The following is a 22879-nucleotide window of genomic DNA, read 5'->3' as shown; positions in this document are numbered from 1 at the left end:
GAAACCAATACCTTTCGCAGCAGCGAGTGGCCTTGTCTTGCAGCCAGGACACCATTTAGAGATGTGAATAGATTCAGCAGCCTGCACTGTCATCAGTGCTAAGAATAACGCACACACCCTGTGTGCACTCTATCCTTCTGACATGTGCTCTGTGGCATATTTATCATTGCACTTATAAATGACCGGCTCAGTATGAATGGCTGCTGGAGGCTCAAAGTGGTAGGAGCCAACTGTATTTTGATACTGTAGTAGGCTCGGTTACGGTTGGACATTACAGCTGTATTTTTGGTCTCCTGACCTTGTTAAAAAGCATGTAGCTTCTCTACTGTACTTTATGTAACCAGGAGTCAGCGGCATTTTGGATATCTCACATAGGCCTACTTGTTTTAATAAGATCTCTATAATGAGTTCATGAACAATTACACACTGCTCTTCAATTAAGTAAGATGTACAAAAACACATTATGATTGCAGAAGTTGCTCTTTTCGGAAGACATAAACTGTGCGCTTAGATCAGTTCACTTGGACCATTAACGACACATCAATGACTCAACATATGGCCTTATAGTATAGATGGTTTCTTAGTAACCAGAACGTGTTGAGGTGAAGTGGTGCAGTTATTTAAAGACAGCATGTGTTTACATGCAAGGGCATACACTTAATCCCGTGGGACTCCTGGTTGGAAAAAACTGAGGAAATGATCGATAACAACCTCCAACTGTCCTCAGTTGTGATTGGTTACGTAACCACTGACTGACTGACACTAAGCTGCATTCACATCATATTATACAGACTGCAATTCCAAGCAACCGAGTGGGGAAAAATGTTCACATAAGCCTGGGAGACCGCATGAATTTCTGACAGCGACAATATCTTCCACTTGTTGAAAAGAACCACAGAAGTGTCAATAAACTGATAGCAACATGGCCGCAAAGCCCCCATCATTGGCAGTAACAGCTAAGTAAGATCCATTGTACTGTGATGTATAAGATACACATGGTGTGACTACAAGGCTGGCATTTTGGAATAATTCATGAACACTCCCAAGTCGGAATAACTGGAAGGTTTCTTGTTTTTCTCGTTCTGCCAACATTGTGTGAATGCAGCATTATAAAGTCAATATAAAGACATCTATTGTACACATACATATCAGTTTAATAATCATTAGGAGGACTACTTAGATGGTGAAAACAGTTGTATAATGTCCTGGCTCTAAAGTAGGAGAAGATAACCGTGATGATGTCACAGTGATGTCACTTGGAGACTACAAATTTGCATTACAAACTCGAGATGTGGAGTTTGTAAGATGTAGGCATTAACCAGGCAGGGAGGGTCCAAATGACATTTTTATTTTTTATTTTGCATGATGGGAAATGTAGGCTCCAGCATTTCTGGAGCTTGAAGCATACTAGGACTAAAAATTACAATATCTCTACTGCTTCAATTATGACCATTCTTTTTTTTAATCTGTCTCTTGTTAATCTGTCTCTTGTCTAACTATGTGAAACTGCCTGGTAGAGTTTTTGATGCTTCCTTTGATCATTAGACTAAAAAAATATATATAGATCACACGAATAATTGCGTATTTCTCCTTTAAAATGAGCTAAAATGAGCTATAATGCTCCATTAAAGTGGCCCACATCGCCTCATTGCATTTCTTATATTAGTCTAACCGTGATTTCAGTGTCTTGTTGCTCACTCGTACATGTTTTCATCATATCTTGTGTGTGTGTGTGTGTGTGTGTGTGTGTGTGTGTGTGTGTGTGTGTGTGTGTGCGTGCGTGCGTGCGTGCGTGCGTGTGTGTGCCAACGAAGGGGAGGGGTTGAGAATGAGAGAGATGTGCGCCCCGCGGTCTGACTGCAAGCATCTCATTCAGACGAGCTAGCAGCGGCCGTATCGCGATGTCACACCGGCGGCGTCTTCTCCATCGGTCGTGAAACACCCAGGCTAGTTTACCGCACATTTATGTCTCAGGTCAGCAGATTCATTTGGAGCCGCCGCTTGTTGTTAGAATGCGTCCAGGAGCGCGCACTCCTCCGCCCGATGCTGTGCAGTCCTCTCTGTGTCTGTGTCTCTTAGTTTTCCTGCACCGTGTTGAGGCTGCTGCTGTATCTGAAGGCGCTCTTTACAATGGTGAGTCTGATTGTTTCCTGGAGCGATGGCTGACATTGGAGTTGTACATGTGTTGGAAAAACTGGAACCGACAGTGCATTGGATTGCATTTTTTTTTTAAATTTAAATTTCAAATGTCACTTGTGCATGCATAATGTTAATATTAGTCAATGTCAATAATAATAATTTAAAAAAAAAAATCAATAGCCTAGGTCATTAAAGTGCCTATATGCTGCAGACCACCTACAACATGTGTCATGTTTCCGCCTTTTTCATAAGGAGAACATAAGCAGGGTTCACTGAGGAGCATCCTTGATCATGTACAGAATTATGAGATTACATATCCCACATGGCTGCATCCTCACAGACACACGAGGTCTGCCGACAAAGAGGTGAGTCTGTCTGTCTTTGTCTGTTTCTCTGTTCATTTCACTGTCCAAATTATAAAAAAAAAATTAAAAAAAACCCCAAAACTGATTTTCATAATTTTGCCACATGTCAAGTCAGCTTTTGTTTGCTCACTTGCTGCAATCTCTGTTTTCCTCCCAGCATCCTGCAAAGGCACAGGTTCTGATCTCAGCTGAAGGCCGGGAACTAAAACTACACCTGGAGAAAAATGAGTGAGTGATTTTAAAAGTGCAGTACACCTCCTTTGTGTTTCCTACAAAAGATTTAAGTAGTATGAATGTACCAAAATGAGTCAAAAGCCCCCCAAAAAATAGTCGCCTGTACCAAACTGTTCCCATGTGACTGTACATTGAGTTTTGTATTCTTAGACTTCCAGAAGATGCTAGCCCCGTTTATTTGACCAGATGTTAGCTGTCACATAGACACATTTATAAGGTCAGTGGCCCTGTGGGGACAGAGAGGGGAGATGAAGGGAGGAAAGGAGGTTGATGGTTTTGGACGACAGAGGGTTGACACCCGATCTGTGTGCCTTGGGCAAACAGGAAGTAAGACTGTGCGTCTGCACCTAACATCCTGTAATCTGATGGAGCGGTTCCTGTCCAGTAACAATGGGATGATGATAGGAAGTATCTCCCTGGTTTAATGGACAGCGCGATCACTGGGCGGGACAGCAGGGAGGACTGGAGCAGTGGAGATGTCGGAGTTGTGGTTTATCACTTTTGGATTTGAGCCAGCCCACAAGTGAAATGGGAAGCTTTTATGAACATTAGAAATGAAGTCCATTTGTTACTATCAGTTGCTCTCTCCGTCACTCATTCACTCACAGGCACACACATTAACAAAGCACGACTCCGCTGTGTCTGACTGGACGTCCCCTAAGGGATCCCCCCCGCTCTCCCTCCCCAGCAGGTGGTCACACTGTTAGATGTCCTCCTGGGCAAGGAATTTTAATCAATCACACACAGCGTTTGTCCTCCTAAAAGAGAGGGACAGAGAGAGAGACGAGGAAAGACAGAAAGTTAGTTTGGATACATTTGATAAAGTCTTTTTGAGTTCAACAAAAACATGTAGTAGAGCTTGTGCTAACTGATAGCTATATTTGCAGATTGTTCCTAGAAAGAGGAAATAGTTGAAGTTGAATCCAATGCAGTAGAACAATTCTAATTTCTTGTCAAATATATTTTGACACCATTTTTGTGCAACTTCTCGACTGTTTCCTGGAACAGGAAAGCTGTTAAGATTTCGTCACTTCTGCTCCAGTTACAGTTAGAGTAGGAGTGAGGTGATGTGAAGAATAGGACAGGTACTGAGATGATTTAGAAAAATGAATTGTAGAAATTAAACCAATTGTTAATTGCATTTTCAATGATAAGGCATCCAAAAGGATTTCAAGTAAAAACAGACATAGTTTTTATATGTGCCCCACACTTCCTCAGTATTGATTCTGTAATATACTGTGTCTGAGAGCTTTATTGATCATGTAAATACTCTTTTCTGTTTCATTTACTTAAGCTTCAGCCTCCTTACACTTGTACCCTTGGATGTCGCAATTCACTAAGGGACTGTACGAAAATGATTAGAGGCAGGTAGGGAGAGGTTTAAGTTTGTGTGGTGTGTAGAATGTTGTAATTAAATAAGAAAATGTTCTAAATAAATAGCAATGTCAAAATTGAGACATTTTGACTCATTTCTTATAACTGAAATCACATTTTTGTTATTACAGAGAGAGCAAAGTACCGGAAAAAGGTACCGTTGCTCAAATGAGAACGGTACCCAACTCTAGCTGTAATGTTTGGTGACTCATAGTGCTGTCAGTTAAACACGTTATTAACGCCGTTAATGCAAACCCATTTTAACGCCGTCAATTTTTTTAGCGCAAGATTAACGTTCTTTTTGGCCTAGCAAACTTTGTAGTTTTTTTCACATGCTGTTGCAACAACTAGTAACATTAGAAAAACTACAACACCACACCGGATCTAGCTAGACCGGAAACAAAACAACAGGCACGCCGCACACACTTGTTTGGGCCAAAGAGTAGTGGGCTAACGTTACGTTTTGAGTGGATGGCGAGCGCGAGACGCCGAAATGGATGCCAATAAGATTCTGAATGGAAAGTTTACTTTTAAAAAGTTGCCAAATGGTTCCATTGACAAGACCAAAGTGATCTGTGTGTTTTGTCCTTGTGAACTGAGCTATCATCGCAGCACGTCCAGTCTGAAATACCTACTTGATGGACAAGTACACAGCTGATGAGAATTCTCCGCCCCCTCATCAAAGCCAGGCGACAATGGATGACTTCAGACAGAAGCACATTTGCACAAAGCAAGCCGATCCACTTTTCCATGTTGATAAGAGCATTAAAATTAGAAAAAAATAATGGGACAAAAAGAAATCTAGGGACATTTAGAATAGATAAAAATGTGCGATTACTTGCGAGTCAACTATGGCATTAATGCGATTAATCGCGATTAAGTATTTGAATCGTTTGACAGCACTACTGACTCAAAATTTGCAAATTTGGTGCATATTATAAGAACTACTGTTCCACAAACATACAACATTTTTATTGAATTAGTTTTTATGCACCTTAAGTTTATATGATTAACTGATTATATCTTGAGATATTAAGAGAGATGATGTTTTCCTAAGTCGAGGGAAGGATTCCATTAAAAATGTTAGTAACTCTTTGGAGGGCCTTTGTGTTTTTTAAACATTGAACCATAAAGTTCAGCCTCCCTCCCCACCCCAATATCTTTCACATGTCACGTTGAAAGAAAGAGCTTGCCGCCTCCTTTTTGTACATCCATTACCACCAGCCAGTGTTTCCCCTCTCAGCCTAAACAGCAAATCCCACACTGGGTTACTGGGTTTTTGATTTATCCTCTGCTGGCCTAATGTGGAGACACATTTAGCTATGTGAGACTATCTGGGGGGTGAAAAAGACAGCAGTTTGTGTAAGTGAAGATCAATGTCTGCTTTTGGAGAGAAGCCAGAGAAAATGCTGCCAGTGTCCATGTTTGTGTTCTGGCTACTCCCTCTTGTCCTCATTGTCCCTGAAATTGTAACTCTGACAGGCAGCAGATAAGGAAGATCCCAAACTAGCTGTGAGATGGTCTTGATCTTGTCTTTCTGTTTATACTCCTGTGGCATTTTACATCTCATGTTTTTCCGCTCTCTCCCTTTGAATTCCAGTCCACCTCATCTACTTTTGACTTAATGTATCAGTTAATCAGAACCTGGAGAAATATAGCTCTGAATGCTTGTGAGCATCAGTACTCCCAGTGGCTGGAGTACAAACTTAATCCATTTACTCCCTCCCCTGCCATGCTCCCTCCCCTTTTTTTATATAGCTTTTATCTTAATGAAAGGCTGCGGTGCGCGCGTAGAGGATTGATTTGGTTAAGAGCCAGGCAGCGGCTAGTGTGCTGACTCAGAGGGAAGGAAAAGGGATGTAAAAACAGAGGGAGAAGAAAACAGTGTAAGAAAATGAATGATGGACCAGAGGAGAAGGGTTGAGGTGAGAAAAGGTCATGGAAAGTAGCGACAGTTGGGGTCAGTTTGGGTGTGAGCTATGTGCGTTTGGTTCAGATATGAATCGTGTGGATATTCTTGCTTCCTCCTCTACATGACTTTCTCTGTTTTTCTGCATAATGCTCTTCCTGCACACCCTTAAGTGCATGAACCTGAATGAAGCACTCCCTTGGGAAATGTACACATCATTATTCCTCTCCTCTCCTCTCCTCTCGCCCTCACCTCGTATGTCTTCCACTGTCCACTTTAAAGACTAGCACCCCATTCTTTCTCATTTCTTTCCTTCCCTAACCTTGTGTGATATTCCCCAGGGCTCTAGTGCAAGTATACATCTCCCACGCGCTCTCTGCGGTCAGCGTTTGGGAGACTGTGGCCACATGCAGACAGACGACACACACACACACACACACACACACACACACACACACACACACACACACAGCAGGCCAAAAGAACACAAACAAGGCTGACCTGATGGATCACAGGTCTCGGGAGCAGGGACGCATTCGCTTGTCCTTGTTTCTATGTTTAGTCTCACATTGGCTCGGTCCTGTCTGCTTTGAAGTCTTAATGTAGGCATGTGTGTTAGCCTGTGTGTTGGGGAAACATTCACACACACACGGGGCTTTACACAACTAGTACATTTTCCTCCCTGTGCAATAAAAGCCTTTTCATCATCCGTTGCCGAGTGGTACTTTGACTTTGCGTCAGCTTTCTCCCTGCCTCCACCCGCGTGCCGTGATGTCATCTGATACTATGAGAGAATGCGACCCACTGACCCTAATGCATTACCCCACGTCCCCTACTCCTCGCTCCCTCCCTCACTATCTCCCAAGTACATTAGCATTACTCCCCCACCCCTTCTCTCCCCTCATGAGGCTGAACCAAGCCTTTGTCTCAGCCTCACTGCCAGACAGCCCTGATTCAGCCAGTATTGCGCTCCTCAATCCCAGCATCTGTCTGGACACTGGACAACATCCAAACTCGGTGGAGCTCTCCCGCCGTCACACAGAGGGGTTTGCAGTCTTGATTTGAAAGCTCTCACAGCATTTACCAAAATGATATTAGAGTCAAGGGTATGGTATATCCCAAGGGTGTTTGTGGTTTAGACTTGTCGAAAGTTGGATGAGAATTCATTTCCACTTTTACGTCTGTACGGTAAATATGCAATACAGCCAGCAGCAGCTTAGCTTAGCTTAGCATAAAGACTGGAAACGCAGACTCGGCTAGCTCTGTTTAAAGGTAGCAGAATCTTCCTTATAGCACCTCTAAAGCTGATTAACTCATGATATCTTGCTTGTTTAATCCCAGTCACAGCTGGTTGTCTGGCAGCCTCAGGGTGACAATAAGACCCTTGGAGGTCACTGCAGCTGCTCAAGAAGTAGTCCTGCCCGTACACTTCTGTAGAAACACAGATATAAGGGGTTAACCTGAGAGCTTTAGAGGTGCTGCTAGACCGATTTTTTCATTATCATTTATCAGTGGACAGAGCCAGGCTAGCTGTTTCCCCCCTGTTTAAAGTGTTTATGCTAAAGCTAAGATAACTGCCCGCTGGCTGTAGCTTCATATTAAAGGTGCTGTAGGTAGGATTGTGAAGATCCAGGACTTAGCCAAAAAATTTGAACATCGACAACTTATCAGTCCCTCCCCCCCTTTCTGCTAAAGCCCAAAACGGTCTCCTAAGCCCCTCCCCCCCACAAGGGAGAATGAATGCGTGTGCATGAGCAGTGATTGACAGGCAGTTAGACACCCCGCCTGGCCCTGATTGGTGCATCTGAACAGGGAGCGGTGGATTTGTGCAAATCACACTACCACTGGTAGGTGGTGCCAGAGGAGCCGGATTTCTTTTTTAATTAGCTGCTTCATGTAGTTCTACTGGAACATAGGGTCAGTTTCAGCAAATATGACAGAAAGTTAGTTTTATAAGTCTTACCTACTGCACCTTTAAGCCTACAGACAGAGAGTGGTATCAATTGTCTCAACCAACTCTCAGCAAGAAAGCGAATATGTGAATTTCCCCAAATATTGTTGGCAACAAAATCAGCGTAACTAGTTATACGCCACCTGTTGCTAGACCAGATAAAACTGATTCAATGTATTTTGTCATAGACGTCTGAGTAAATTAGAATTTTCATTTCTTTATTTAATTCATAAGGACCATGCACATCAATCAGAATTTCTGTAATTGTGCCAGTATAAGCCAGCTGGCTAATTTTCAACTGCAACAAGCCATGCAGTGCAACAGAAAGCAGCAAAATACTGCAAGATACTGATTAGAATCATTCAGAGTTTGCAGAGCTGAACCAATGACATCATGCATAACTGCATATGCTTTGCAGTTGTCCATGCATAACTGCATGTGCTTTGCAGTTGTCCTCATATTCTTATCACACAGTTAATCTATTTACCAGAACTTTTAGAACTATATATATATATATATATATATTTTTTTAATTATTTTTATTTTTTTTAATTTATATTTTTATATATATTTTTTACTACTGGAGATACTGATGAGGCAAATTGAAACAACACTGTTTACACCTGCAGATTATTTTGGGTGGTTCCTGTGGTTGTTTCTTCATGCCGGATGACAGATGCATGGTTTCACAACCACAAATCACCGGTATTTAACCTACAATAAAAGAGACTAACCATGTCTAAATGTCACAAATGCATGGCTAGGTTTTCGACTTTTCATCAGCATTTTTAGTTGTGTTGAAAACAAGACAAAACTAAAACCCTAAAACTATGCTGGTATTGTGCTTTCAGTAGTGGCAATGGATTTGTTAATGGCATGTTGTGTCTATATATCACATGACAGCAGGCTATATAGTCATCAGTCTACGAGTGTACACAGGTGCTGACTGGCATGGGAGAATAAGGGAGAATGGAGGAGAGTCATGTGTCTCCTCGTGGATGAAGCGATCTGCTGTGGGAAAAGCTCAGTCAATCATCAGCCACTGCCATTCATTCTGCCTGTTAGAGCGACAGAAAGGGATATACAGATGAGAAGAGAGCATGATGGGAATATTCGGGTAGTCACAGAAGCAGGAAAACTAGAGGAAGTCTATAAATGCACTTAGAAGGTCAAATCACAATACGGGTGGAGGGGGGTTTACCCCGTTTAGGGTGACATCAGCCGGATACATTACCACTGAGTGATCATTTTTTAAAGTATTCTCTTAGTGTGTGTGTGTGTGTGTGTGTGTGTACGTATACACATACAATCAGTCCCCCCTCTAACTCCAGAGTAGTAATCTGTTAAAGGATGAAGCAGACTTTTTCTGTCTTTGACTTGCTTTGTGGCTGATTTCATCAACAGGCTGCCATTGATTCAAGAGGCTTGTCTCCTTCGGGGCATCTGATGGAAGAAAAAAAGGAAAATCCCCATCATCCCTTCATTTGTCTTTATCATCCTTTAAAGGAATAGTTTGACATTTTGGGTTAATACGCCTACTCATTTCCTTGCCGAGAGTTGGATGAGAAGATAGATAGCCCCATTCCTGTGAGTGCACTAAATATCAAGCCACAATCAGCAGCTGATTGGCTTAGCTTAGCATAAAGACCTAAAACTGGGAGAAATAGTTAGCCGGGCTCTCTCAAACTATAACAAAATCCAGCTACTATCATCTCTAAAGCTATTTCATTTCTCTAATACGTACAAAAAGTTGCAAAGTCTCTTACCCCCTGTTTCAAGTCTGTATGCTAAGCTAAGCTAGCCAGGCTGGCTGTAGCATTGAACTTAAAGGACACCGATATGAGATTGGTATTGATCTTCTTATCTAACTCTCAGCAAGAAAGCGAAAAAAGTTTGTTTTCCAAAATGGTGAACTATTCATTTAGCTTCAACCTAATGATTTGCACAAATGTGCAACAGCAAAGATGAAAAGAATAACAGTTAGCCTAATTAATGCATAGATATTACCCAGAGGTAAAGCTACAAGCTGGCTTAAATGTAAAATAGATGAAGATGATACATGATAAATAATAAAATCTTAGTGGGACATCTAAGGTCTATCTCGTATTTATTTAAGACTTAAGTCCAGTCTCTTTCAACCAGCACCACATGCAGGTTTCTCTCCAGCTTGATTTCACCACAGTTACAGCCTGTTTGATGGATCTGAGTTTGACTGTGGGGGGAGATTTAGAAAGACGGAGCAAAAGCAAACCAGCTGTGAGACAGGCCAAGTTTATGAATGAAAACAGGAAGGATGGATTGAGACAGATTTGGAAGGAGAAAGGCAGGAAAACAAGCATCTGTACGAGATGTAAATATTGTGCTGGTAGTCTGAAGACACTCACTCAATCAAACACACAGAGAGTTAGAGGAATGTTTTACCACAATAAAATTAATGTTTCTCTCGGTGTGTGTATGTTTCCCTGATTTATCAAAATCCTCCTGTGCAGTCTGTATTGCATACTCATGGAGAAATTCCAGTAGGCTTATATAGAGAAGAATAGGAGGACATTAGTAAATAATAGCTCTGTCAAACAAATGTGGTCTGAACATACCAACAAAGTTAAACTCTGAGCATAGTGAAGTTACCATCTCTTACTTCAGCTATACTTTACAGAAAGTAAAAAGGGTCATTTGGGAAAGGTACATATGGATTTTATTACAATCCAAACACTTTCCCACATTACTCTTTGTATTTGCTCTTATCTCTGCCAGGATCTGTGACTAAATATTTAAAGCAGTCTGGTTTTTTGTAGAGTGTCTCTGTCAGAGTTAATGTTTTATGAGCTGTGGGCTGCTGGAGAAACTTCTGTCTTCTTCTATCTATCTCCTGTTTCCTACAGCTTTTGCTGTGTACTTTTTTTTTCACCATTGTACCACCATAATGTTGTTGTTTCAGAAGATTGAACGTCTGACGCTACATATATTCTCTTGCAAATTGTCTCTGAGTTTGTGCCGTCTTTCACCAGGCAGCTGTTGGCCCCTGGGTATCAGGAAATATGGTACACTCCCGATGGAGGCCGCAAGTCCTCCTCTCCTGCCAGCACTGTAAGTCCATGAAACAGTTTGATGCTCTTAAACTGTAGCGGGGAGCTGTAAATGATCATAGAAGAGAAATAGATGTCAATGCAGTTAATCAAAACCTATGGCAGCAGTATAGCAGGCCATATAACAAGCCTCTCTGGTCTCTCTTCTCACTGCACTACCCTGCTTCTCTACATAGAGAGCTGTGTGTTGAGCATTCATTGTCTTTTTTCTTCCAGGGACACTGTTTCTACCATGGGGAGGTTCTTGGTATGGAAGGCTCAAGTGTTGCTGTTAGCACATGCTCAGGACTCAGGTAAGTAAAACCCCACCACGGGTTGTATTCATATAGTTTTTAAATATTTTGAGTTGGTTCCCAATAGTGAAAGACATTTCTTAGAATTCTAAGAAGTCTCCCATAAGACTACATCCCATAAAAGTGCCAATCTATTTGTGAAGACAGCTACTAACTTAACAGCACGGAAGAGGACTTTTCTTCAGCAAAGCAGTAAAGAGTTGCACGAAACAGAGCTCCCAATACTCAGGGGAGCAGGGAGTTAGTGCTGCAGATCTTGTTGGGATGACATCTGTGATTGATCTTATTAAAGATATGTTGGCACCACCCACTCTATAAATTATAAATAAAGCTATTAGTTCCATTAATGCTAATTTTACAGCCTCAGTTTATTTGTTTGTCAGCTGACGTGAAAACACTTTAAGCCAACAAAACAGAATTTATGGATGCGTAGCAATGTCCTCACTGTTTTCTAAGTCATTGATAGAATACCTGTCTACAGAACATACAGTAATACATAAGTTACTGTTGTTCAACATTTCCTAGTTGGGTCAACTTGCCAAAAAAGACAAGGACATTTGTTCAAATGTTGAGACATTTTCACAGCTCCGAACATCACTAACTTTCCTACTTTACAAACACGACGTTCCAGTTCTGGGATTGCTCCGGTGCTGCCAGAATATCCGTCGGATCAGGCTCTTTTTCGCCCGGATGTCCGTCACCTTCCGCTTTCTTTGAGTTGTAATTTTAAACTCCGGTGGATTTCTGAGGACTATGGTTAACTGCTCCTCAGATCTCTGCAGGGTAAATCCAGACAGCTAGCTAGACTATCTGTCCAATCTGAGTTTTCTGTCACATGTTCCACCAAAACAAGTTCCTTCTCGAGGCTATTTTTGCAGTGGCACCGTGGCTCTGTCGGGCATTTAGTGCCGCCCAAGACGACTGTGATCGGTTTAAAGAAATGCCAATAAACCACAGTATGTTTTTCTCCCATCCCGGAATGCTGTGTGGACTAGCCAGACCCTCCTCCGCAGCGCTGTGGAGGAAGGTCTGGCAAAGCGAGACTACTACTTTCCTTATCTTCAATGTTCATACATGTTATCAGCTGAATAAAAACCTGTTTACACTAATACCTGGCCAATATCTATCTGATAATCCCTGATTACAGAAACCATGTTATCAAGTTATTTAAGTGCAGATGCACTCGTTGCCATTTTAAGATCCATACAAAAAGATCCATGCATCAGGGTCAACCGAACCTTCTTCCCTAAGACATAAGATCATTGTGAACATCATTTTGTCGATGAAAAGAAGATGTAACCAAAGCCTGCACAACTGTCCAGCCTGTGATCAAACCATGGCTGATTAGATGAGATAAGCTGACAGGAAACAGTTGTGTGTAGTGTATTGTGCAGTGCAGTAGGTTAGTAGGTCATTGGCTCCAGAGCTGGTCCATTGAGTACAGCTCAGTGCGGAGATCCTGTGTGTTCTCCTGGTGTGGACCAAGACAGCTGACCCTTCCTGCTAGAAACACTCAGAGAGACCGGCAACAAAGAAGGAACTGGCAAGCACTGACAGAAATCATAGCCATATGTGTGTTTGCGTGGGATCAGCGCTCTGCATCTGGAGGACGATGAATGAATACGTCTTCCTACTAATGTAGATTCTCTGGAGAAATGCAAACGCAGCAAAGAGGGACATTGACATGTGGGCGTTTGACCTCTCCAGATGTTTTCTACAGCTGCTTGACCTGCTGCGGAGTGCATGCTCGTGTGTTTGTGTATAAACGTCTATGTTCATGAGGGTTTTTGTGAAGAAGCCAGAGGATTGTCTATCGCTTTGCCTGCCCCAGCTGATCTTCATTCATAAACAGCAGTAAATCGCCTGAGACACTTTGCTCTGTTTCACCCATCCGTAAAACCCCCAAAGCCAAATAAAAAAAATCCCGATCTGACGTGCAGCCATAAACATATTACCCACGCTTCAGTTTGACAATGCAATTAAGGATTACTGTTGCAAGTTACATTTAAATATGATGTATGAAAATGTATTTACAGTGTTTGCAATAGAAACTATGATTTCCACAGTATATCACAGCGTGCAGACAGACCGACAGACAGCAACCTAATTGGTCCACATTGATTTTCTCGAGCTATGTTTTGATGGAACCAACAGTAGTGTCTTGTTTCCCCAGGGGACTGATTTCTCTGAACACAAGCATCAGCTACCTGATAGAGCCTCTTCCTGTTTCCACGGGTGCACAGCAGCACGCTGTGTTCAGAGCCAAGAGTCTCCATCTACCCAGAGGTAGCTGCCGGCATCACCATGGCAACAAGGAGCATGAGGAAGGGCTTAACAACTTCATCCATGGGATGATGTCACCACGGAGCGGGAGGGTGCGTTGGGACAGGACGGACTCATAACGATGCCTGAAACCCTTTGCAAGTTTGACACAAAGCATGACTATATTCTGTATTAAACTGTTCTGTCTCCATTTTCAGGAAAAAAGGGACCTGAACCAGAATATGAAGTACGTAGAGCTGCTGATAGTGGCAGACAAGGCTGAGGTGAGGACATAGTTGTGAATTTAGTCACTTTGTAGGGACATAAACATTTTTTTATGACACCATTAAATGTGGGAGTACAGGATGTGCTCCCACATATGTGAAAGTAGTTGTCGGCTGAATTAAGCATCACAAGATACTTATCATCATACTTACCATACAGCATCATTTCCAGTAGTCTGTTGTGAACTAGTCCAAAGACATGCAGGTTAGGTTAATTGTTGACTCATTACTGTAGGTGAAAATGTGAGTGTGAATGGTTGTCTGTCTTATGAGCTATTTATATGCAGTATAAATAGTAAATGTCTGCCTTATACAGCATTGTAATAAACCTAAATATAGAAAACAGTGTCAGTAAATTGCACCCATCACTCTATTTAGAGCTAGTTATTGTAAATATAAAGCTCTGAATCCCCCTTTTGAGGTTTGGGAGGATGTAAAACAGAGTGTGGGTGTGTCATGTGTCTGTGTTCAATGTGGTTTATGTCGTTGGCAGTTTGAGAAGCATGGGAGTAGTCTTGAGAAGACCAAACAGAAATTACTGGAAGCGGCCAACTTGGTTGACAAGGTAACATCTGATGTGAAGCATGAAAACCACAAACCGACACATTTGGTTCACGAGGCCTTTATCTAGTATTGACAAGTCAAATGTGAGATTTTTGTGTGATTATATTCTGTCCACAACCACAGTACTACAAGGCTCTGAGCATCCGTGTGGCATTAATCGGTCTGGAGGTGTGGACCAGCCAGGACATGATCAGTGTTTCAGACAACCCTCACAGCACTCTGGCAGCCTTCCTGTCCTGGAGAGGCAAACAGCTCCGCACGCTCCCCAACGACAACGCTCAGCTCATCACGTCAGTGTCCCCGTCTCCCACTAATCTTCCCATTTGTCATTCTTCACCCTCTCCAACGCTAGTGTCCCCCCTATACTATCTCCTCTAAGTCCCCTGTCCCGTGGGGTAGATCTCTTAATAGATTTTATCTTTATTGCGTGAGACAATAAACATCACCAGTTGTATCCCAGTGGGCCGTTGTCCAGCTGGAACTAATCACCAGTGGCGTTTTGTGTCTCCAGGGGGAGGGGGTTCCAGGGCACCACCATCGGGCTGGCACCTCTCAAAGCTATGTGCTCCGACTACCAGTCCGGTGGAGTGAACACGGTGAGAGACGAGAGTCTAAACAAACATTAATCCTCTGCGTGCACTTGAGTAGAGAACCCATCCAGATGGGGGTGGCTGTAGCTCAGGTGGTACAACGGGCCAATAGTAATTTAGGTCAGTATAGTGGAACGCCGGCACGTATCCAGCAATGACAGAATGCCACGAGAAATATATAGCATAAAATATTGTTCGCCACCTCCCTAAGGAATTTACTTTTTTAAGTAATATTTGATCCTTTTTTTGAATAGGACCACTCCGAGTCAGCTGTGGGTGTAGCTGCCACCATGGCACATGAGATGGGCCACAACTTCGGCATGAGCCACGACAGTACAGGCTGTTGCCAGGCGAGGGCCGAAGACGGAGGTTGCATCATGGCTGCTGCTACTGGGTGCGATACAAAAATGAAATACGACCAATAATAAAAAATAAAAAAAAATTATTAAACTAATGGCTAGAAAAACAGAAGATTTGAAAAATGACATAATATTTAATGAAAAATTGTGTGAACCAAGCCTTACTGTCCATACTGTGTTTGTGCTTCTTCCTCATCACGAACCAGGCATCCATTTCCACGTGTGTTCAATGATTGCAACCTGAAGGAGCTGAGGAGCTACCTGAGCTCTGGAGGAGGGAAGTGTCTTTTCAACTTGCCAAACACCAGATCCATGTACGGAGGCCAGCGCTGCGGCAACGGTTACCTGGAGGATGGAGAAGAATGTGACTGTGGAGAAGAAGAGGTTTGTTGTGTTGCAGTATATATATTCCTTGTACGTTTTTTGGCCAGGACTCAATGTGCCATGTTTTTTGTGTGTGTAGGAGTGTACCAGTCCCTGCTGTAATGCCAACAGCTGCACTCTGAAAGCTGGAGCTGAGTGTGCGCATGGCGTCTGCTGCCATAACTGCAAGGTACTAACATGAGAAACTGACCATCATCTAATCAAAGAGAAACACAAAAATCCTTTTATGACTTATGTGTCTCTTGGGCAGTGGTGGAGGAAGTACTGACTCTCAGTACTTAAGTAAAAGTACAAATAACCAGAGACATATTTACTTTAGTAAAAGTAGAAGTACCACAATGGCAATCCTACTTAAGTAAAAGTAAAAAGTACCTGATTTTAAATGTACTATATAAGTATTAAAAGTACAAGTACTTGCGTAACGATTTATTCTCTTAATGTCTATATTCTAATAATTAAAAAAGAAACAGTAGGCCTATGGGCTGTGAAATTTTAATTAAGTTAGTTTTAGGTTAATTTAATTGTGCTTACCATCTGTGGCCCAGTTTACATTCTGACTTACAATTCTGGTTATCAGGGTGATCTGCATGAAGCTCGACTTTGCATTATTTCCCACGGGACAGTGAATGCTGCACACATTTATCTAGCGAGAACACACGGGCTTAGACAACAAGTACGCGGCTTCACAGCTGAGGAGGACCGGGAGTGTTTTTAAGATAAATATACAGGGTTGTACATTAACCTTATGTGAACGGATGCTTCACATATGATCCAGCAGAGTATCGGGAGCAGCAGCAGTAACAGGAGCAGCAGTAGTACCGGGAGCGGTACGCGCCTGGCCAATAAATGCTATTGAAAGGTGGGTCTTGGTGGCGTGGCAGTGCAGGAGCCGCTGCTGAAGGCTTCCCTGCGGACTGCAAATGTGTGACGTTCAGGAAGACGTTTTGGCAGGGGGAAAACTGATCAGAAAACGTAACGGAACGTTGTAGAAATGTAGTGGAGTAGAAAGTATAGATAATTGCTGCAAAATGTAACGAAGTAAAAGTCAAACGTATGCACTATTGATACTATTTAAGTAAAGTACAGATACGTGAAAAATGTACTTAAGTACAGTAACAAAGTGTTTGTACTTCGTTACATTCCACCACTGCTCCTGGGCTAATTCTTACTATCATTTTTTTTGTCGTCCTTCTCATCTCAGTGTGTTTCCTAAACTTCTCTTCCCCCTCTCCATCTCTCACTGTCCAGTTGAAGAGCCCAGGTGTGCTGTGTCGTGCTCCCTCGGGGTCCTGTGACCTGCCAGAGTACTGCGATGGGAAGGCAGAGTCTTGTCCTGCTAATTTCTATTTAGTGGATGGCACGTCATGCGCAGCCGGCCAGGCCTACTGTTACACCGGCATGTGTCTCACCCTGAAGCAGCAGTGTCACTCTCTCTGGGGACAGGGTGGGTAAACTGAATAATGACTAATCTATAAGTCTTTTGTTCTATAAGGTGGTATATGTACATGTTTACAGTATTGTAAATTATTGCAATTATTGGGTGCACTTAGCTAAAACTAATGCAGTCTAATACCTCTAATTAGATATTTATGTCATTGAGGAATTTTTCTGTGTTCATCTTCAAGCTATAGTCAAATATATTTGCAAATTGGACATTACATTTTGTATTTAATTCCCAAATGCAAAAATGCGTTGTGCCACATACATTCCTGGCACGTGACACTGAAACAGTGTTTATTTATATTTATATAGATTACACATCAGATTGATCAGTATCATCAGTTAAGTTAAGGAATTCCAAAAAGGAGAGCCTAGGAGAGAGTTCCTGAGCCTATTCTTCTATTGTTTTGTTGGGATGATAATAGGTTTGATGGGATAATCAGCTTAAATGTCACCCAACTCTTACAACTCTGCACTAAGCTAAAACTAATACAGTCTAATACCTCCATTTATATATTTATCAATGAGGGATTTATTTCTGTGTTCTCCCTAAAGAAGAAGAATACATACTTTATTAATCCCTGAGGGGAAATTCAATATTTTCTCCCTGTGTATTATACACAGGCCCGAAATACACATGCAAACAGTTCCTACAGATATGCTTTAAATGGAGAGATGTCAGAACGAGGGGGCTGCCCATGGACAGGCGCCCCAAGCAGTTAGGGGTTATATGCCTTGCTCAAGGGCACCTCGGGAGTGCCCAAGAGATGAACTGCAGATAAAGCAGTTAACAATCCAGTGCATGTTGAAGCAGAGAGGCTAGGTAGAGATGAGTCCTCAGTGGGTCACAGGATTAGGGATTGGTATTGGACAGCGTCCATGTTCACGTTGTGACAGAGCCTCCCTGGAGAGCCTTTGTAGAACAACAGGAGCCACACAGAACAGTAAGAGATGCCATCTGGTCTCCATCAGGTGGTCACATAACCCACTGTGCATGCATTTACTGCATGTGTGTGTTATTGTGTGTGTATGTGCGGCCATATTTATGTGTTTCTGACCATCTTGTCTCTCCTTCGACAACAGATGGCCGTCCGGCCCCTGACCTGTGTTTTAAGAAGGTAAACGAAGCCGGGGACATGTACGGGAACTGCGGCAAAGATGTGTTGGGGAAGTACAGGAGCTGTAAGGACAGGTGAGGATCAAATCATTTTAGTTTGGGCGCCTGGGTAACTCACCTGGTAGAGCCCATATAAAGAGACTTAGTCCTCGACGCAGCGGCCATGGGTTCAACTCCCTTTGCTGCATGTCATTCCCCCTCTCCCTCCCCTTTCAAGTCTAAGCTGTCCTGTCAAAAATAAAGGCCTAAAATGCCCCAAAAATAATCTTACAAAAAAACATTTTGGTTCATTTACATCTACATTTCCTGAGAATGACAAGTTAGAATTTCTGTACCATTCATTGATCAATCTCACCAAACTGATGATACCCTTTTTGTTATCTCTGCCAGGGATGCTCAATGTGGGAAAATCCAGTGTTTAACCTCAGCCTCCAAGCCCCTTGAAAACAATGCTGTTCGCATAGAAACCACTGTCAGTATGGGCAACAAGAAGATCCAGTGTATGGGAACACATGTGTACAAGCCTGGGCAGGGGGACGAGGGGGGGCAGGGCGACACTCTGGACCCTGGCCTGGTCATGACGGGCACCAAGTGTGGCGAACACTCGGTGAGATTTACTAAATGGAATTTGTTGTGGCAGGGAGCATGCTTTAGATGTCTTGATCTCTCTCTCTTGAGATGTTGGTGTCAGAAAGCCACATTTAATTGTTGTCATGTACTAACTTTGTGGCTCCAATCTTTGTAATGTTCATGAAGACAAAATTGTACCACCATTAGGAACTTGCCTATTTTAACTCTTCTGTGACTCTTCCTCACACCTGTCTTTAATGCAACAGATTTGCTTCAATGGAGAATGCCGCAATTCATCTTTCCTCAGAGCTGATGAGTGCAATGCCAAGTGCCATGGACACGGGGTAAGTTCCTGTGTGTGTGAGAAAGGATGCCGGGGGAGATTGATTTCCTAGGAGTGTTGGGAAAGATTTGGCTGCCAGCCAACTATTATGCAAAGCTGGCAAACTTGGCAGGAGAGGAATAAGTATTTAGATCGTTTTACTTAATTAAAAGTAGCAATATAGCAAAGTAAAAACACTCCAGTACAAGTCACAAATCTTGCTTAAATAAAAGTACAAAAGTATGATTGGTATGTAGATTACATAACTATAGTTGTCAGATAAATGTCTTGGAGTAAAGAGTACATTATTTTTCTCTCAAATACAGTGAAGTAGAATTAGAAAATAGAAATAATCAAGTAAAGTACAAGTACCTCGAAATTATGCTTCAGTAGAGTGGTTTAGTTAATGCACTATATTAGTTCCATGCCACTACTGAACCTTGGACTTGTGATTCAGATGTACTTCTGTAATCCAAAAATGGCATTCATTCCCGTAACTGTATGCCAATGTAATGAATATAAACTTTTTTGTTGTAATTTTAATGTGCAATATGTTCTTTCACCAGCTGTGCAACAACAATCACAACTGCCACTGTGACGTGGGCTGGGCTCCTCCTCTGTGTGACCAGAAGGGGTCAGGTGGGAGTGTAGACAGTGGACCTGTCATCAGCCACAGTGAGACACTTAGTTTTTTCTCAAACATGAAAATGTGTTTTTCATATATTGAAACTTTAGAATATTTCTTTGAAATTGTGCATTTTCTGACTCTTGTCTATTTTATATTCCAACAGGTAATCTCCTTCCAGTCCTGGTGGTCCTCCCCCTGGTTCTCTTTGTGGTTTTGGCTGCTGTTGGACTCTGGTGCTGCTACAGACATAAACTCCACCCACTAAAAACCTCTGCTCCACCTCCAGTGCCAAAGTAGGTCATTCCGGAGTGTTAAATAAATAATACACTAGTTCTGCCGGCAAAGTACTTTCTATGTTGTGTGGATGTATACATGATGGATCTGTACTTTTTGTATTTGTGTTTTAACCCTCAGTTGTTCAGTCCCAGTCGAGGGCAAGCCTCTGTATGCCAACAGTCATGTGAACGGTCACGCCAACCCGGCATTCTTGCTAAAAAAACAGGACTCGGATCACCTGGTAAAGAAGCCCATTTTGACCCAGACAATAATACCATTCTCTAGTGTTTGAGAATAACAGAATAAACCACTGAACTTTGTTATGGTTGCCTTCTTCCACAGGGGAAATCCTCTTCTAATCCGAGCCCGTCTTGCTCCTCTCGGTCCAGACACGCTATTGTGTGTCCAGCAGTGAAGCCTCCTCCCGTTCCTGCGTACACTGCAGAGCAGAGAGAGCAAACACCTCAGCCACACACACAATACTCTCCTCAGGGTTACACTCCACCTCCCACTAAATCTGCGCAGCTCACCGAGCAGAGGCGAAACAAGGCACCTCCACCGCCTTCAGGACCTCCACCTTTACCTTCCCTGGACGCCAAAACCCACTTACAGCATTCAGTGTTACCTCGACCAGACCCCCCAAACAGACCTCCACCACCTTGTCCTGTTAACAGGCCGTCAGGGGTGAGGCTTTTTTTTATGTTTTTATGTAAAGCCAATTTTGTTCTAGATAACTGAGTGTGAAATGTCTTATTTTTCATTTTGATGTAGGAACAGCAACAAATGAAAGGCCTGCAGGTTACTACTAATGGCCTGCAAAGAGGAAAAGCTGCTTTGGCTCCATCTGCTGGACAGAAAAAGCCAAACGGGTAATTCATCTGGAGGAGTTTTCTAATGTAAATATATACTAACCCCTTGTTAACTTCTTTTTGTTGTTGTTGCTTCTTTTAGAAACTAAGCGCTCAGGGATACGTTGGGGACGACCACTTACATCCAATTATGGACTGCCTCTTTTTGAATATTAGCAGCTGAAACTGTGGGATATGATGAATACTTGACACAATGTGGATTGCAGTGTATGTACACTGTTGTGTATTGAGGGAAAAATGGTGGAATCACAGCAAGTCATAGTACACATCACAATGAGTATGTTTTAAGCCTCAAATCTTCAAGATTTAGGCTTCATCTGTGTTTTGTAAATTAGCCCTTTGTGCTTGCTTTCACACTTTGAAACAACGAAAGCTGTGATTTTAAGTTTTTGTTATTATTATCCCATAAGTTGATTGAAATGTGATATTATTCCATATGCGCAGCAGTGTTAAATCACTGTTGCAGGAGTATTTATTCACGAAGAATGAATGAATGTTTACAATCTAGCCTACTAAAGTGTCTCTTCGAGACACCAAAAAGCATCAGCTGTAAATTAGTAAATCAGTCTTATATTAAGAAAAGATGCCAATATTGAAGTGCTTACGCTTCTTATGTGTGAATAAGAATGGGATTTTATGGACTTTATGGGGACCAGTGAAAGTCCAAATGCATGCTGTAAGTATATGCTTATGATGAGAGATACATGTCTGATATGTAGCAGGAAATGTCATTTTTTTCAGTTTTGTTATTTGTTTTGTTCCAGTGATGTTATATTGTTGCACTTTGAGCAATCTTTCTAGTGTTAAATACTCACCCGCTGAAGGCGTTTAAGCCTGCAGAAGGTGAGTATTTCATGAAGATTATGGGTGAATTTGCACCCACACTAACTCTTATCTTTTTAGTGCTGTCTCCGACAATCGGTGATGAAGTCGTCTTTGTCCACGGCAACGTTTCAAATAATTTAATATGGGGAAAGAAATATGAGCCATAGTTTTATTAACATGTATCAGTTAAACATCAAAATTGCACCATACATTTTGCGTGTTCGTCAGACTAAAACTGTTCAGTGGGAGTTCCTTCATGACCAAAAATGCTATAAAGTTACTCTTCTATCTGAGAAGACTATATACTCCAGGCTGTGTAACAGTGAGAACTTTGTAATTACTGTTACTCACCTTCTAATTACTGTTAGGTACTGTTTAAAATCCTGGTTCATTTGACTTCCCAGGGGATGACCTGCTTTGATCTGTAATCTATCGGCTGCCATCTTTTACCTTCTTATCAGACCTATGCAAACCCTGGCACTGTGCTACACTCTGTGTCCTAAACTGGAATTCAAATAAACACATGTGATAATAAAACTGTTATACTTTTTAACTGGTTGTGTTTTGTCAATGCATGTGATCTTGTTCGTACCAGAATTGTTTTCTAGATGCATGAGCAGGCTCCATAGTAGCTCACTGAATGAGAGACCCGGCATTGTCACACCTTTCAAAATAGCTGCAAGCATTAGCCCATGGTTAAAAAGAAAAAAGGCAAGCCTATTGTCTTCTGTATCTAAGTACTTCTGAGTACTGAGTACTTCTGCTAACAGGTTTCTGCTAACATGCTTGGTAAAAAAATAAATAATATTAGGTAAATTGGGGAACAAAAAGTATTTCCATGCATTCTGTTTGTCATAGAACTGTAGAGTGTAGTACCACATTAGTGGTAACACTTTACAAAAAGGTTGGAATTAAGTTACTAGGGAACAAATGAGGAACGAATAAAGCACTGCCTGCTTGTGTGAACATTAAGTTAATGAGTAAATCCTAATCACATTTAATAGAGGAACTAGTGATTGGTAAATCCTAATCACACAA

General features: G+C 42.1%; 1 protein-coding gene across 1 annotated transcript; it reads left to right on the top strand.

The window, feature by feature from the left end:
* Positions 1–1863: 1863 nt before the first annotated feature.
* On the top strand, positions 1864–22399 carry adam19b (ADAM metallopeptidase domain 19b). Its single transcript, XM_078260975.1, has 23 exons — positions 1864–2133; positions 2392–2504; positions 2662–2732; positions 10981–11059; positions 11275–11351; positions 13525–13726; positions 13832–13897; positions 14391–14462; positions 14585–14751; positions 14973–15057; positions 15306–15445; positions 15617–15794; positions 15874–15963; positions 17043–17238; positions 18318–18426; positions 18742–18958; positions 19188–19265; positions 19810–19918; positions 20035–20164; positions 20286–20388; positions 20490–20831; positions 20919–21016; positions 21099–22399. The coding sequence occupies exons 1-23, from the start codon at positions 2013–2015 to the stop codon at positions 21103–21105; spliced, it is 2850 nt and encodes a 949-aa protein (XP_078117101.1). The 5' UTR covers positions 1864–2012; the 3' UTR covers positions 21106–22399.
* Positions 22400–22879: the final 480 nt, after the last annotated feature.

This window comes from Sander vitreus, chromosome 10 (assembly GCF_031162955.1).
Source record: "Sander vitreus isolate 19-12246 chromosome 10, sanVit1, whole genome shotgun sequence".
NCBI lineage: Eukaryota > Metazoa > Chordata > Actinopteri > Perciformes > Percidae > Sander > Sander vitreus.
Note: the sequence above shows the minus strand (reverse complement) of the source record. Positions and strands in the feature narration are given on the sequence as shown.